Source organism: Clinocottus analis, unplaced genomic scaffold (genome assembly GCF_023055335.1).
Source record: "Clinocottus analis isolate CAN_PGR_092001 unplaced genomic scaffold, fCliAna1.0.p SCAF_14, whole genome shotgun sequence".
NCBI lineage: Eukaryota > Metazoa > Chordata > Actinopteri > Perciformes > Cottidae > Clinocottus > Clinocottus analis.
The window spans coordinates 17,739,962-17,757,334 of record NW_027175865.1 but is presented as its reverse complement, the minus strand read 5'-3'; the positions used below and the strand labels follow the sequence as shown (position 1 = coordinate 17,757,334).

At 42.1% G+C, this 17,373-nt stretch overlaps 3 protein-coding genes across 3 annotated transcripts; 1 reads left to right on the top strand and 2 right to left on the bottom strand.

Annotated features, from left to right (window-relative positions):
* Positions 1-5,549: 5,549 nt before the first annotated feature.
* Positions 5,550-8,081, top strand: LOC137785084 (telomerase reverse transcriptase-like). Its single transcript, XM_068576122.1, has 4 exons — positions 5,550-5,613; positions 6,551-6,675; positions 6,765-6,902; positions 7,486-8,081. Exons 1-4 carry the CDS (start codon positions 5,609-5,611, stop codon positions 7,587-7,589), a joined length of 372 nt encoding a protein of 123 aa, XP_068432223.1. The 5' UTR covers positions 5,550-5,608; the 3' UTR covers positions 7,590-8,081.
* A 147-nt stretch (positions 8,082-8,228) lies between these two features.
* On the bottom strand, positions 8,229-13,372 carry LOC137784424 (sodium-dependent neutral amino acid transporter B(0)AT3-like). The gene is made up of 12 exons (XM_068575039.1): positions 13,231-13,372; positions 12,311-12,451; positions 12,091-12,228; positions 11,534-11,715; positions 11,297-11,407; positions 11,092-11,204; positions 10,881-11,009; positions 10,624-10,780; positions 10,046-10,250; positions 9,808-9,967; positions 9,543-9,705; positions 8,229-8,444 (listed from the first exon to the last, which is right to left on the bottom strand). The coding sequence occupies exons 1-12, from the start codon at positions 13,370-13,372 to the stop codon at positions 8,235-8,237; spliced, it is 1,851 nt and encodes a 616-aa protein (XP_068431140.1). The 3' UTR covers positions 8,229-8,234.
* A 1,099-nt stretch (positions 13,373-14,471) lies between these two features.
* Positions 14,472-16,720, bottom strand: LOC137785043 (major histocompatibility complex class I-related gene protein-like). Its single transcript, XM_068576064.1, has 3 exons — positions 16,699-16,720; positions 15,781-15,930; positions 14,472-14,818 (listed from the first exon to the last, which is right to left on the bottom strand). The coding sequence occupies exons 1-3, from the start codon at positions 16,718-16,720 to the stop codon at positions 14,472-14,474; spliced, it is 519 nt and encodes a 172-aa protein (XP_068432165.1).
* Between the last annotated feature and the right edge of the window lie 653 nt (positions 16,721-17,373).

Here is a 17,373-nt window from a genome sequence, read left to right as displayed (position 1 = left end):
CCAAACCTCTTTGGCCCCGAGCCCCGCAGCGTCCGTTAGACAATGAAATGAAACAATAAGTTTCCAACTGGATCTCTGGAACGACATCGTTGATTAACTTCATTTAAATTGTTGAATTGCAGTAAAGCCGTTTGGAAAGAGTTCTGTCGGCTCAGGAAAAAATAACTTAAGTTTCTGTTACATACACCTCGTAACCTTGCCTTAACATTTCACTAGATCGTTAATAAATACACTTATAATACACTTTACAAAGTGTATTTATGTTTCTGTTGCATCAGCCTCGTAACCTCGCAGTAACATTTCACTAGATCGTTAATAAATACACTTCACAAAGTCGGATTCCCATTCTTCAGGTCATTGTCTTTCCAAAGAGGGTCTCTAACTCTGTCGGTTGTTCTTCAGGCCTTGAACCTTGGAGTCGGAAAAACTCGGGTGCGGCTCGAAATTATTCGCTCTACTGCGCCACCAAGTGGACAATAAATGTAAAACAGACATCAAAACGACACTGTGTGAAGATTAGAATTGAAAAAATGAATGAATGTTTGTGACGCCAACACATCAATTATTAACTTGTTAATTTTGTGTCTGTCTTTATGATATGATGGCGGGGTCAAAAGGGAAAGTGGAAACCAATTGGGGGGAAGGTTGTGATTTTATTTTATTTTTTTATAACAATAAAAACTTTTCCACAGTGCGGTTGTTTTTAGACCATGATGCCTGCTTTTAGAAACACATGTTCACAGGCACAGATGAAGCTGGGTCCTGAGAGGAAGGGGAAATCCACCGAGGTTCCCCTTATATTTCAAATCGCACAACAAAACCTACGAACCAGGTTCCTGAGGTCCTGCTGGCGGTCAGCGCTGCGTTGCCCGCCGAGAGCAACCTGAACTCGGCGGGACTTTTTGAAAAGACCCGTGGGCTTTGATTTCACTGTAGCTGTTACACATGAGATAAAAGTTGTTTTTTAGGATCGAACAAGCAATATTTATAAGTTTATTATTTATTGACAGTAACGTTACATCAGTTTGACTGAAAGGTTTGATTAAACCTTTACTGGTGTTACTTTTCATCATCACTTCACATCATGACAGTGAGAACTTTACAAGCTTCACTTATTCATCCTTTTACAACACGTGGTTGGCCAATTAGATGTAAGTTGCCGCCACTTCAAGCTAAATGCACATATGACATATACATTATGTCAGATTCAAATCAAATAAACATTTACGGTTACTTGTCCCGATGAATTGAATTAAATGACCTTCTTGTCTAAATTGGGATAAAGACAAAGACCTTTCTGGATCTAAAAGACACAAGAATGTTTGTTGAAAATCTCCACAGCAGCTAGTATTGTGTTTGTGTTGTATTGTTTAGATGGAAATAAACCGATTCAAACAAAATGTTGATGTATTATTGTTCTCACCCGTCTGGATCTGGTCTGGACTCTTGAGAAAAGCAGAGTAACCAACATCGCACGTTTCATGGAAATCTCCTTCAAACTTTACAGATGAACACAAGTTGCAATGTAGAGCAACATACAAGCAGGACAATCCTCTCTAAATCTCTCTAATCTTCCCTTTATCCCATTAAAAACAACACAATATTCATGCAATCTGATATCTCATGTGTAGAGGGCGCTGTCAGTCTATTGTATATGTTTGTAACTCCATTACAGCTCCTTTCCCCTCTTTTTTCTTTCCTTCTGGATAAGTTATTGTCTTTCATTGCACATTAATAACTACTCCTTTCCGGGAGCCTCTGTGCTTCCTCGCCTCATGTTTCCATGGACCGTGGCTGTCTGGAGCTGGTCCTGCCCCCCCACCATTGATGATGGCTGTCTGGAGCTGGTCCTGCCCCCCCACCATTGATGATGGCTGTCTGGAGCTGGTCCTGCCCCCCGTCATGGACCGTCGGTGTCTGGAACCGGCCCTGCATGCTACGATGGACCGTGACTGTCTCTGCTGCTCTGTGAAGGTTTCTTCCCTTTTTCCCTGTTAAAGGCTTTTTATTATCTTTATTTGGAGAGTTTTTCTGATCCGATGTGAGGTCCTGGGACAGGATGTCATGTGTTCAGATTTTAAAGCCCTCTAGGGGGGAATCTTGTATTTGTGATTTTGGGCTGTACAAAATAAACTGAATTGAATTATAATATAAATAGGATTAATGCCTTCCATTCATTTTTTTTGTTTTGTTTTTCCCGCAGTCCCAACCAATCATGTCATCTTCCTGGTACTTAAGGAGTTCAAGGAGGTTTTTCACAAGCCAACAAGAAGGAAAAGGCCAAACTTGTAATAACTTGTATTCCTTTTTTTTCTTGTGTGTTGAATCGGTGACGCACCACAAGATGGCGCTGATGAACTAACCCGCTGCTCTCCTCTGCCTCCATGAGCTCCTGGGCGTTGATTGGTCTCTAAGAGACAATGTGTCTGCACAGAAGTGATGCGGCCATAAACTTTTGATTTGTGTGTTTTGAATACAATCGATTCATTTCAAATGGATTCATCGTTGGCATCGAACTGGACAGAATGATTTGTGTTCTCCGTCTCTTTGTGGGAGTTCTGTGCTGTTCTGCATGTCCACGTTTGTACTGTAAGTTCTTGTCATCCTAGATATCTGGCAGGATACCTAAGAAATGTGGGCCGACAGCCCGAGACACATCATGACTTAAGTTTTAATCAGATTTGAGCACGACAAATTTTAAAAAGCGGCGTTCAGACACAGACGGTTCAGGCAGCGAGTATCATTGAGCATGAGCATATTTTTAATAAAGTACACTGTATGTGCATTGCACATTGTACTTTACCACTAAAAGTCAACAAAAGTAAAGAGACTTTATCTCTGGCTCAAGCTCTTTGCAAAGAATCAAATATTTTTCAATTTCTTAGCTTATTTACTTAACTTATTTACAGATATTTTACATACTATTTCACCCTCAAACAATTTTATGTTAAAATACTCAACAGATGTTTTCTTCGTCCCAATTAGACGCAATATAAATAGCAAATGTGGTTAATAATTTAGGTACACAATTTCCACACTTGTATTAGAGATTCAATTTAATTTAAATTAAATGTCAGCCGATACCAAAAAGCAATAATGCCGTGTAGCAGCGTTGGGTAGTTATTTTGATTGTTTAAATGGTTGAAAACTACATTTTTTGTCTAGCCTGCGACTTATTATATTTTTCTGAATGAGGTCCACGATCAAAAGAAATGTGGCCCCCCCTGTTTAAAAATCAAACGCTTTAATCGCCGAGGACAACCCTTCTGCACCAATTAACAGACACGCAACTGCATGTTTAGTGTGAAGACAAAGATTAAATTAAAGCATTTGCTTTGTGTTGTGTTGATCTGCAGGTAGGGCCACTCTTCATTCTTTTTTAATCTTTGGATTAGGATCTACATATTTTACACGCATACACTTCTACAGGGTGTGCTTATTGTTCCTGCAACTAAACTTTTACAATGTGGTTCAATGAAAGTCACTTTAATTTATATAATTATTTTGCACAAACTGTCATTACTGTCCTTTAGGGATGGACCAGTTAAAGGAATATCTAGTTGCTCCTCTGCAATTATTAGAAACTCAATTACCTCTAGTCTCGTAAAGCAAGGAACCTGGAAGACGTTCAAGTTTTAGTGTCGTAAAGGAAATGAGGTATGTCGTCGCAAAGTGCTTCCTCTGCAGCTCAAGCCCTTGCAGCCGCTCACACTAACAGTGACTTTACAATTGCAATTGCATTCATCTTAGAAACACAATGAATTGTACTGTATGTTCTGTCGGCGTAGATATCTGGCAGGATACCCAAGAAATGTGTGCAGACAGCCCGAGCGAGACAAACCTTCATTTATGTTTGATTACGATTCAGGTACGGCAACTTTTTGAAAAGCAGCGTTCAGTTAAGGCTGCGAGAAGAAAAAACTTAATCAGCTGTACCCCTGAGACCAAGTCATGAAGGTGAAAAGTGCAAAGTCTGCCTCAAAAGATACATGAAATATATTATTGAGCATGAGCATGTTTCCAATAAAGTGCACTGTATGTGCATCGCACATTACAAATAAAAGTCAACTAAGTTGGAGACTTTGTCTCTGCCTCAACCTCTTCACAAAGCATCCAATATTTTTGCAATTTATTAACTTATTTATAGATGTACATAATTATTATTTTTACATAATAATTAAGTTGGCGTGCACTTTTTCCTCTGTATGTGGCAAACAATCAACAGAATTGTGGCCTCTCCCGTCTTTTACAAAATAGTGCTTTAATTGCCGAGCACAACCCTTCAGCACCAATTAACAGAGACTCAACTGCTTGTTTGGTGGGAAGATGAAGATTCAATTAAAGCATTTGTTTTCTGTTGTGTTGAACTCAAGGTAAGGCCATCTCCAGTCTATTTTTAGGTCCTCTTCAGATGATAATTTACATAATGTTTTAATACCCATACGTGTCTGCAGGATGTGCGGATTGTTCCTGCCGCACTACTTTTACAACGTTGTTTAATAAAAATGCCTTTAAATTAGATAAATATTCTGCACAAACTGTCTTCACTGTCATTTGGGGATGGATATGTAAAGTAAATATCTGGTTGTGCAGTTGTTCAGCAATGGGAAGCTGAAGTCATGGATTAAAAAATAAAATAAAAATGAACATTGTACACAAGTTATATATCACAAATTTACCTCAGGGTTTTTTTTTAATATCAACATTGCGTTTACTGTACTAAAGCAAACAAAAATAGACTCAGTTAAAGTGAGGAACATCATTACTAACAAAGTAGAGCATATTGCAGCATTAGATATTTTCCTTCAGTCTTGGTAGAGACCAAAAACAAAGCTAAAAGAGCGTGGATATTAGGCTTTCCTTCATCAGGTGGCATGAAACACAACTCCAAAATGTAGTCGCAATCTGGATTCAAGCCCTTTTTTGCTGAACAGAACAAAGCAGACCAATTGTCAAAATCAAACCAGATACCCTGATACATAAGCCGGTTTCCGGCTTCATGAAGTGGAGCAAAGTCCATTCAGCTGCTTTAATTCTATGTAAATAAAAACTGAGACCAATTACACACTTTTAGTTTCATCATCACCAGTTGTGCAGCCTTTTAGTAATTGCACACATAAAGTCAAGGCAGTCAGATTTCTTGTTATTTGAGGACATGTATCTACAACTCAATGGCAAATAACCCCGACATTTGGTGATCATTGATTTATGGGCAAGTTTAGTCCATGCATGAGCCATTAAAACACAGGGAGCATGTTTTTGAATCTCGTAATTTGGTTTTTAACATGTGGCTCAACATTGTTAAAACATGTTTTAAACACTGTGCATGCTTTTCATTGATTCAACGATCAATTTGTTATTTTTGTGGAATTTGAGTTTTTGGGGCACATTTCATGTTGCAAGCTTATTCCAGCCGACAGGACAACAAATAACAACAAACCAACACAAACTCCACCGAAACTAAGGTTAAATAAAAAGATACACATGAAAATAATTGTCTAGAACCAAATGTATTATTATATGTTGGTAATGATAAGCTGTGGCTGGCTTTGAGGCCTGCGTGCGGCCTGCTGGTGATCTGCAGAGACGGACTGGAGCTGCTGCAGCGATGCTGTATGTTGTCCTCTGGACCCTGGCAGCTGTGAATCCTCTCTGTAAAATACATCACTAATAGTTAGTGTAAGTTCACTGAAAGAGGGTAACGATTACACACCAACACGTAACGAATGCTACGTGCTAACGTTGCTAAGCTAACAGAGAGCCATCTATTGTTAGGGCACAAGCTAAAAATGCTTCTGCTAGCTCCCGTTAGCAGAAGCTAACGTAAACACGATAGCTTCAGTATTTCAAGCCCATAACAGAACTTTTAACACTGCTAGTCGTACTAAGTCCACATCAAGAAAGTTAACGGGGATCGCGACAATATTTTATTATGCAATGTTCAGTCTCATAGACAGCCTGAAGCCGTCTATAAGTCATGTTAGCTCGCTGCGGTAATGTAGGTTAGCTAGCGCTAATGTAACCACGATAGATTTAACACGACCAGGTGAACTAGGTTCACTTCACGAAAGTTAACGGGGATAGTGACATGCTGTGAAGCTGTGCTGTGTTTTCAGATAAAATACTGAGATATAACTGTCTAATATTCAGATTTAAATCAATTCAATGGGCAATATAATGTGAATAATTAGTCTCCATGTCCGGCATAGTATTGAAATACAGTTACAATAAACTCTCACTTTTCAGTTCTCCAATGTGCTCATTTAAAACTGCGATTAATGAGATTGGGAGCATTAATATTCCCTCCGAGCAACGAGATTCTCCACTTTATCTTCACATTGCAAACAGTTGCTTGCTTCTATAGTGATGCTCTGAGTATCACATTTAGCACCTTTCAGCACTGAGAGGGTTATCAATCAATAACTGCAGCTGAGAACTGATTGTTCCCTCTCTTAACTCAGGATGTAAATGTCTGACTGGGCAGGGCCTCGATCATTTTATTCTCTTTTCTCCCCCTCTGTGTTTTTGTGTGTTTTGTTTCTCGCGTTAGGTTTCATGTGTGTGCCCAGAGTTTGCCCTTCGGTCAGACGGTTGCTAAGAACCCCGTCTACTTCCTGCAGATGATATTGGATATGGCCGAATACGCCAATCACCTCATCAGGCTCAGCAACAAAGGCAACATTTCCCCCTTTTTTTGTTGTATACATCAGGAACAACAAATTATTTGAAGCAATATCAAGCTCTTTTCTTCATTTTCTCATCAGGACTGATTCTTGGCAGTAAGACCCAAAGTGGCGTTGTGCAGTTTGAAGCAGTGGAGCTGCTTTTCTGTCTGTCTTTCTTGCTCGTGCTGTCAAAACACCGGCCTCTCTACAAGCATCTGCTGCCACAGCTGCACAAACGTGCGTACCGTCTGGAAAGAAACGCACAACAGTACCACCTGCCAGCATTTTCTTTAGACTAGGATGGTGATACAGTTTACAAAGCATATTTCACAGAAACAGATTAAAGACAATGTTTTGCACAACACACACACACACAGCAGAACAGTAAATCATGGCTCCAACTATTTAGATTATCAATTAATTGGTTATGATGTTGTTGATTTATAGATTAGTCTTTAAAATGGAAATTTCCAAACGTAAACTCCAAAAGACCAGAACCAGACGATTTGGCAAAAGAAACGAGTCTTTTACTGTCTAATCATCAACACAGACGCACTAAACGTGTTTGTTCAACGGCCAGGAAAGGACTGAACTGCAGGAAAGAGGTCACATTGAGAAAACTTTCCGCTAATGAACGATACGGGTCATTCACTTTGAATGTGGACTATGTGAAAGGTGAACAAACACATGAATCAGTTTTATTGTTTCTATTACATTTTTACAGGTGCTGAAGTAGTTCAGGTGCATGCATTTTTACAGTTTACTGTCCCAAGAGAGGGGATTTGTCATTATTATCTGTCTGCTGTCTTCTTCTTGACAGGGAAGCGCAGTCTGGAGCGACGCCTGGGGGACATGCGGCTGGCCAGAGTCCGACAGGCCATGACCCCCAGGACGCCAGTCGACTTCTTGGCCATGCAGATGTAGACGACCAGCTTGTCCTAAGTGCAGCTCCCATTAAAACCACTTGTGTCTATTTCTTTGGACACTGATTTTTTTCTCATTCTCAGGTTTGAAATCCGTGATTTTTTTTGAGTTCTCTGATCTTTAGTGTGCCTGAAAGAAATGTGCCTGGTACAAAGTGCAGAGGAAATGTTTTTTTTAGAGAAATATAAACAGTCCTGAGTCGTAAAACAGTGATAAACCTTCAGTCATAAACACAATAAATACGTATAATTTAAAATCCTCCAGCTACTGCACCGAGACCTCGTCTCATCCCAAAGCTGTTTGTGTCGCTGGACTTTGATTTGCACTTTGTGGTAGTTTTCCACAAAGACACAACGTCACTTGGAGGACAATTTGCATGTAAATGAGTTCACAGAAGTACTGTTGGCGTGTCAAGCGCAAAACTTGAGTGACAGCAGGAAGCTTTCGATCCGATTTAAAAATGTTTTGTACAGTAGACGACAATGTCATTTTTTTTTTACCGCTAAATAAATCCACTTTTGTTATTTTGGACCACAGTTGTCAGTTCCTGATGAATCCCGATAAATGTAAACGTGCACCATTGTATGTCGGCTGTTCGTGGAAACAGAAGCAGCAACAACGATTTCGGATGACGTCCTTCTTTGTTCAGTGATGCGTCTGTTCTGTTTCAACCTCAAAGCCGTCAGAGCAGGAGGGATTCGGGTCTGTGCGAGCGGACGACTTCTTGATTCTACAGCAGATCAGTTTGTAGAGAGCAACCAGCGGGATGGAAATCACTGGTACGACAGAGAGGAGGATGATTATGGCAAACACCCAGTCTGGATAGGGCTTCACCTCCGTTTTGGGGAATAGTTCCTGAAGGGAAAAAGACAAAGAAGTGTACACAAAGAATATTGTAAGTCTTTGTTCTCCCTCTTTAAAAGCAATACAACTCTCATATCTGTTATAATTTGGTTAGCTTAGCATAAGTTAAAGTCCCTCTACCCAACCAAAAAATATTTTCCAGCACGCTAACAAATGTGTTTACTTTTTTACTTTGTGTGTGGTTTAAAGAAAGAAGATATAGGTAGTTATTCCTTTAAAGGTGCTGGTTGGCATATTAATGTACCTTTAGGACAGAGCCAGGCTATCTGGGTCACCATTCTTCCAAAGCTAATTTCCTGCAGGGCTAGCTTCATGAACGTGCATCAATCTTCTCATTAATCTTAAAACAAAAGGCTGTTAACTCTGTCTAAGAACGTAAAAGTATTCCTCTAAAACTGCATTCATTTATGGGTACCACCCAAAGTGACCCGACAAGTAAAATTAATATATACACTCTCTTTCAGCTTTGTTTTTGGTCTCTAGCCGCTAAATGCTTCACTATGGTCACTAGCTAGTTGCTAACTTTGGCTTGAAGTGCACACTTCTAAACTATGCAACTAGTGGACGTGGCAAGGTGCTCAGTGTTGCCAGATTGGAAATGGCGAAGTATCGTTCCAAGGCTCAAAATGGTCATGTTTTGTAAGGGCGTAATAACTAGTTTGTGAAAGACCCAAAGAAACACAAATATCCAACAAGTAAAAAATCCACAACGTTTTTGGAATCCCTGCCGGACGCATTTTTTATGTCTCTAAAAGAGGACATGTTTGGGAAAAAGAGGACGTCTGGTCACCCTAACTTACATAGACTATGTACTTACATAGGCTTTGTACTTACATAGACTATGTACTTACATAGGCTTTGTACTTACATAGACTATGTACTTACATAGGCTTTGTACTTACATAGGCTTTGTACTTACATAGACTATGTACTGACATAGGCTATGTACTTACATAGGCTTTGTACTTACATAGACTATGTACTTACATAGGCTTTGTACTTACGTAGGATATGTTCTTACGTAGGCTATGCACTTACGTAGGCTATGCACCTACATAGGTTTTATACTTACATAGGCTTTGTACTTACATAGGCTGGGTTCCATGCAGGATAAGTTGGGTGTTGTTGTGCCTGTATGACAATGTAGGCAATCAACACCACCAGGAGCATTAAAGGACTGATCACCATCCAGCATGCCTTCCAGAACATGTTGGGCTTCCTCCCCGTCATGAAGTAGATGTCGTCACTGAAACTGTAAGAGGATACGAGGACACACACAGGAAATGTTAAGTACACCAGAAGCTCAATTTATACATGAATCCCATAAGCTGACAAGAGTATTAAAACAAGTTACTTCTTCATTCCGTAGATATAAATGACTGCAATGATCTCAAATAATGCAACGATGAGCAGAGGTAAAGAGCCCACGTAGCTGTTAAAGATCTCCACCCAGTAGTTCCCCGAACCCAAGGTGAAGATGAGAGCCAGCAGGAAGGCTGTCAAGCAGATGACCACTGAGGACGTGAGAGAACAGGCAGATTTAAAATGCGTTACCGCTTCAAAACCCCTGAACTATACCTTTTAAAGCTTACCCGTTAGGACCCCGTCAGAGATCCACTCGGGCAGTAGTTTGAGGTCTTTGATGGGCGCGAGGATGCCCTCCAAGTAGCCGAATGTGGAGGAGAGGCCCAGGCTGAAGAGCATGGTGAAGAACAGTATGGCCCATATCTGCGCGCCTGGCATCTCTACCACTGCTTCGCTGAACACGATGAAAGCCAGGCCGGTTCCCGATGCGCTCTGGGACAGGAAGAGGAAAGGGAGGTAAAGAAAAACCCAGTATGCATTGTGTAAGGTTGGAGGTTGTGCCCACAAAGTCCAGTAGAGGGCGGAGTTAGGAAGTTACGATAATGTAACCCTGGTTCTATAAGCACTGGTGAAGCCCTCTACCAATGGGGCCCTGCTGCTCCAATGCCACTCGCTGAAAAGGGTGTAGGGTGTCTAGGCTGTCCTTTATACAGTGTGGGGTTTGCATGCATTTGGGTGGACACGTCTTCATCGGCCAGCTACTCTTACGCAAATGTAAAGAGAGTTCAACCCGTAGATTCCAGTCGTGGGCTGCTCCTTTGTTTATTGAACTAAGGGTACAACAACGTAACCTTCGCGACAATACCTGGTCCAGGAATGTTTGCAGGTCACAGTGCCTCAGGTCCACACTGGCCACCTCACTTGCAGACGTACGATTGAGATACTCCAACCATTGATCATAGTTGTCCACTGTCATGTTCTGGTCTGGAAGCTCAAAGTGGTTTGTAAGGGCCAAGATGTTCCTGCAGATTGGACACCCAAAAAGATATTCTGCCTCGTTGGTATCGCCAAAGAAAAATAATAAATGTTTTAATAACATGGCACATGTGTGCATGTACGCACTCCTTCATGCAGGAGTTGAAGGCGTTGTTGGCTTTAAATCCCAGGATGGAGAAGATGGGGATGGCGCCGTAGAGCGATGTGGCACTATTTATCACTCCCACTAGGACCGCATCCATCTCACAGTCGTTTCTAACGGACACAGATCAGAAGAAAAGTCACACACAGAGCATCATCCAGATTATACTGTCATGGGGTAGTTTTCCCTCATTACTTCTCTGCATTATAGCTGGAGAACGCTATCAGCCCGCCGGAGGCCACAGAGAGCGAGAAGAAGATCTGCGTGGCAGCGTCCAGCCACACCTGAGGGGTCATCAGTATCTCCCACTACAAGCGTGCGTAAACACAGCACATAAGCTCACCGTGTCCTGTGCATACAGTGGTACAATCAGCCGGTGCTAGAGAGTGGACTAACTCACATCCGGAGTGAAGAGGTACACCAGTCCAGCAGTCGCTCCAGGCAGAGTGAGGGCCCGGATCAGGAAGATGGTCAGCACCAGGTAAGGGAAGATGGCGGTCACGTACACGACCTGAAACACGCGACACGGGCCTTCATTAACTCTTTCCTTCCTACAGCTATACTGGGATTGTCAGCAGTGATGTTGTTATGGTTGATGATGAAACGGGGCGTCTGTTCTTCGCCCGCATGAACGGACCTTCCCCATGGACTCGAGGCCTCGGATGAAGCAGATGTAGACCACGCACCAGGCGCTGGCCAGACAGAGGACCATCCACCACTGCAGAGAGCCGCTGGTCTCGATGTCGGGCGTGACGTTCAGGGTGTCACGGTACCAGAAGTAGTTTGCTGGAGTGCTCTTCACACACTCCGCATTGTAACCTGCAGGGATGCATACAATAATGACATCTATGCCGATCTTAAAGTTGCAAAATCTGAAATTTAGAATATTAACGAAGCAGAAAACGATCAGAATATATATATATATATATATATATATATATATATATATATATATATATATATATATATAATAAAAATCCATTAGTTTTCCAATTCAATCCGACCTATAATGTGACATAAATGTTGTTTTATGGTCGCATGTTTATGAGTTCCTTTGCAACGTATCATAATTACACGGGTGAATCAGACAGCTTGTGTTCACATTAAATGTTACGTATGCTGTTATTGGTAATACTTCTGCCACTGACCAACGTATGGAGGGCAGCTGGAAGGACTGACGGTGGCTCGTGTTACCTGTGAGGTTGTCATTGAGAGGGCACTGGCTCCACGGCAGCGGGTTTTGGAAAGAGTGAAAGAGGTACCAGAGCACCCAGGCTAGGAGGGTGTTGTAGAACATGCACACCAGGAATGACACCAGCATGGAGGAAATGCCTACGCGTGAGGAAATACATGATGAACAACAGGAGAATGCACAAGCTGACCACGGCCGAAAGGCGTGATGCACGTCACCCACCGACTCCACCCAGGAACGGCGAGATGGAGTTCCAGACACCGACGCTGCCCATCCGGAGCCTCTGTCCTATCGCCAGCTCCAGGTAGAGCAGCGGGAGGCCCTCGAACACCAGCGCTATCAGGTAGGGGATGAGGAACGCACCTGAAGACACGAAGCAAACGTTGACCTCGCAGTGAGTCCACCCCTCCAGGTCTCACTGCACTCTGGTCCCGCTAATGATCTGGATTTTCTTTTACTACCTCAAGCCAGCCATTGAAAGGAATGCAAGTTATGTTTTGTATGTATATATACATATATATGTGTGTATATATGTATGTGTGTGTGTATGCATGTGTGTGTGTGTGTAGATATGTGTACATGTGCATGAGGTTGTGTATGCCTATATACATAGTATGTGTGTGTAAATGCAGGTATACCCCTCTATATTTTTTATTTGTATGATTATGTGCATGTGTATCTTTATGTACATGTATTGTACACATCTTTTCTTTATATGCATATCTAGAAAATCAATACAAATTCCATCACAAAGAAGAAAAGCTGTGCACTGATCTCCAGAAATACATAAAATACATTTCAAGCACTATGTAAACACTGGATGTGTTATTGTTGTTGCTGTTTTATTCAGTAAAGATGGATTTTGGGGGATTTAGTTTGGAACTGCAGAGATTTCACTGGAACTATGAGTAAATACAATGTGGTGTTCAAGCAGAAACGATCCCTATTGTTCACTACGAGCGCTCACACATCAGCTGACTGGCCTCGTCCGTTCTTCAATGACTAATTACACTGAGGCACAAAGATAATCCACAGAGTTTGATTTTCATTTCAGTTTCTCATAATCGGTGAAAATAGTTAAAAGTTACAAAGGAGATAAAACGTATGAATCTTGATCAGTCTGGTGCATCCTAGCATCTCACCTCCTCCGTAGATCTGGCACAGGTAAGGGAAGCGCCAGACGTTGCCGATTCCCACTGCAAAGCCAATGCACGTCAGCAGGTACTGGACCTTGTTGTCCCATTTGGGTCTCTCCACCCCGGAGGAGTCCTTTGCTTTGCCCATCCTCAGCCGGCGAACAAAGAGCACAGTCCCGGCTCGTCTCCGTGTTCCTCCTTTGGCGCGTTAGCGTCTCTACTGTTGGTTAATCAGTTGCAGCTCTTAAGTCAGGGTTACAGATTGTATTGTTTCCTCAGAGGAAATCAGGCCACAGGGATTTCTTGTAAAACCTTGGGCATGTTGAGGGTTGAATGGTTAAACTTTAGTTTGTTTTTAAATGCTCGGACTCAGATTAATGGATAACCCGGTGATGCTGCTTTAATGAAGCCGGTAAGAACGACACCTCCACGACAGAGCTGAAGCTTTGTGTCAAACTAAAGAAAGAAATGCATCAAATTAAAATGGACACTCAACTACCAGGGAAGTGTTCATGTTTCTCCAGCGTCTCTGTGGGTTTTCTTCACCTGCTCCAATGTGAAGGCGTGAAGAAATACAACAATCAATTCAATGTTTTAAGTCTCAAATAATGTGAAAACACTTTTGTGGATCTTTTGGAAAACCTACTGTTTATTGGATATGTTCGTTTGACCCGATACAACTTGTAAGATGCAAGAACACTTTCTTTCTCTTCACAGTCTTTGAACAAAAAAGATGTTATTCACTTTTTTTAAATAGTTTTTTTTATTGAACAGGTTCATTATTGTTATTGATTACAAGTTAGAGATGTAAGAAGAGAATCAACGGAAACCAACAAAAGAACAAAGAAACTCACGCTGCCTCTCCCGTGCTGAGCTGGTGAAACGTCATAGGCCTACCCAGGTGCATTCTGGTCCGGTACAATAAAGTGACAATTAATCTGAAACTCTTCATGTTCAGAGACGCGACCGGGCGTGACACGCAAATAATAGCTCATTTCTGAATAATAAAGCAAATATATTGTTTATGTCACGAAGGACAACTTACTGTTTGCAAGTCTGAATCCTGAAATAAAGAGAAGAGAGTACAGGATTGAATATTAAAAGAGTGCATGAAAGAAAACAAAGAAAACAAGAAGAAGAAGAAGAAGAAGAAGAAGAAGAAGAAGAAGAAGAAGAAGAAGAAGAAGAAGAAGGGAGGAGGTTGCAAACCAGATGATCCTTTTAGGATTAAGTGCAGGGTCACGCTGTTAGTTTTTCTTCCGATGTCCATCCCTCCTGGTCTCAGTCTCACCTGCGTTGGTCCTGATCACAGCTTCATCCAGTCTGGTGACGCTGTCCTTCTCCACACCAGACAGCTGAAACACACACTCGTACCTCCTCCAGTCTTCAGCCGGGACGGAGGAGAGATTCAGGTCGACGCTCATCTGGAAGGTTCCATCGTGGTTGTGGAGGATCTCTCCGTGGTTCACGTCCTCGTGGAGCTCCTCTCCATCTTTCCTCCAGAACAGTGAGGCTCTGTCCGGGTAGAAGCCTGTAGCGTGGCAGCAGACTGGAGAGGAGGGAGACTTCTGGAGGAGAGACACCAAGGGAAGCTCTGGAGAGAGAGAGAGAGAGAGAGAGAGAGAGAGAGAGAGAGAGAGAGAGAGAGAGAGAGAGAGAGAGAGAGAGAGAGAGAGAGAGGCTCTTGGGATTTTAAACAAGCAAGAAAGCTGTTTGTATGACTTGGGCTGACATGTTACGCATCGATGTAAATAAATCAGTTTAAATATTGACACACCTTCATATCTCACTCTGGACAGTACAGACACCATGTGATGTAACTCAAATGCACATCATGCAGTCTATCAACCCCACCAGGGGCGACAAAGTCTTGTTCATGGTAATAATACAACACTGAGCGAATTATTACTAGTGATGTACTGCACTATTATCTGCATACTTAACATAACTCAATAACAACAAATACAACTTAAATCTGGTGGTTGTGAGATTATAAATGGAGTGAAGATAAAGTTCTGCTTCACAAATCTCTACTCATTGTTGAGAATGCTTTTGTAATCTGTGCGTATTTGGGGAATAAATAATAATTTGACCTCTTACAGTCGTGAACAGTACAATTGGTTGTTTTTACGGTTGAATTATTTGAGAGGTTTAGACAGGAAATGTCTCTTTGTCCTTGTCTCTTTCACCTCAACAGAGCTGTTTATTATAATCTAAACCAAAGACTTTAATCATAACAACGTATTGTTATTTAAAGCATTGCAGGAGAAGCAGCAGCAGGAGTGCACGCAGCACGCTGTCAGACCTCTGCTGCAGTGAAATGAGAGCTTTTCTAAAGGGACCCTGGTCAGCGCAAACACGACTGCTTCTGTCCACAGGGGAAGTAGCTTTAAGAGAAGACACTTCAGGAAGAAGAAAAGAAGTGGAGAGGATGCCACAAATAAAAAACGATGCCATGAGGGGAGATAAACTATGCTCATATTTACTGTAGATTAAAAAAAAACAGAAGAGGAGTCTGAAAATGTTTGTGTCATGCAGGCCCACACGTGACTCCACCTGTTTTCTGCAGAAAGCTCCTCCCATAGTGCACGTAATTCTTCAGCCAGTCAGGACATTTGTGGATGTAGTAATATTTATTGTATTCTAGTCTGGCTTTCTCAGTATCCCATCTCAGTTTGGTGGCGAACGCCTGCTGCTTTGGAGCGTCTGCAGGTCCAACGCAACATGTGGAGCAGTTAACGTACATGACTATAAACTACCGGACACGTGCACGTGATTGCACGTTCACGCGAAACTCAAAGCGGCTCCACTGCGCCTCTAGCGGCCAAAGATATTGTAACGTCCACGCCAGGAAGACTCACAGACGTTAGTCTCATTCACTTGTTGGTTTATTAGACCAAGGTTCACACACAACTGATATGGTAATGGTGTTATTCGCTAACGCTAGCTCACTAAGCGTTTTCCTCACACTACCCCTAAAAGCTAACCACAACACACGTACTAGCCCCGAAAAACCCGCCTCTCCCCCTGCTCCACCAATCACAGGCCACAACCCCACCAAACGGACGCTGCTTTCCTGTGATTGGCCGGAGAGAGAGAGCGAGAGAGAGAGCGAGAGAGAGAGCGAGAGAGAGAGAGAGAGAGAGAGAGAGAGAGAGAGAGAGAGAGAGAGAGAGAGAGAGAGAGAGAGAGATCCCTGTCCGAACATCCCCCCCTCCCAACAAATACCTGTACAGGGTCGCTACAATATATTACATCCGGGTATTTCAGCACCGCCGTAGAGAATGAATGGAGGCTTCGTTTAATTACTCAAGCAACGAACACGTAACAAAGCCAGTAGAACTAAGATAAATAGAACCCGTACATGTACATTATTGTCTAACGGTTCGGTGTAATGTCTCGCTAGGATGTTCACCTTGCATGCGTGAGTCCCGGGTTCGCAGCCCGGAAGGCACGAAACTGAGTTTGGGTTACCCGTGAGGGTGCGCAACCTCATGGGTAATCCAACTCATGAGGGTGCGCAACCTCATGAGTTGGATTCCTCATGAGGGTGCGCAACCTCATGAGAAATGCAACTCATGAGGTTGCGCAACCTCATGAGTAGCAGCTCAGTTGAGTTTGGGACGGAGCTCTGTTCTGTCCAAACTACCGTGTAGTCGGAAGTTGGGTGTTTTTTCTTTAAAATGTCCACACAAAAAAACCAACAACTTTTTTTTTGTCCTTTCTTTCTAAACCAATATCCGGTAATGTGACTGAAAGCTCATATATTTTGAGATAAATGTCATATTATGAATATGCATTAGTTCAACATAACAATATAAATAAATAATTGAACCGATCACATCTGCATCATGGGTGAGGATGTGTTTTCAAGTTGTTTTCTCTGTATCTGAAAACCTTTTTCCTTTCTGTGACCAGTTTTATTTTATTTTTCTCTTCATCTTTAAAAGCACCTTAAAGTGGGCTGTGTATGTGAAACTACCGGAGCACTCAGCCTCGACCTTCTTCTCTATTTAAAGATATTTACCGACGACTCAGAAAAACATCATCCCTCTGCTTCGCTGCCTCGCTCGGGAACTGATGTTGTGCCATCAGACTCAAAGATCTGAGACTGGAGCGATGAACAGAAGAGTGAAACCATCACTTCTG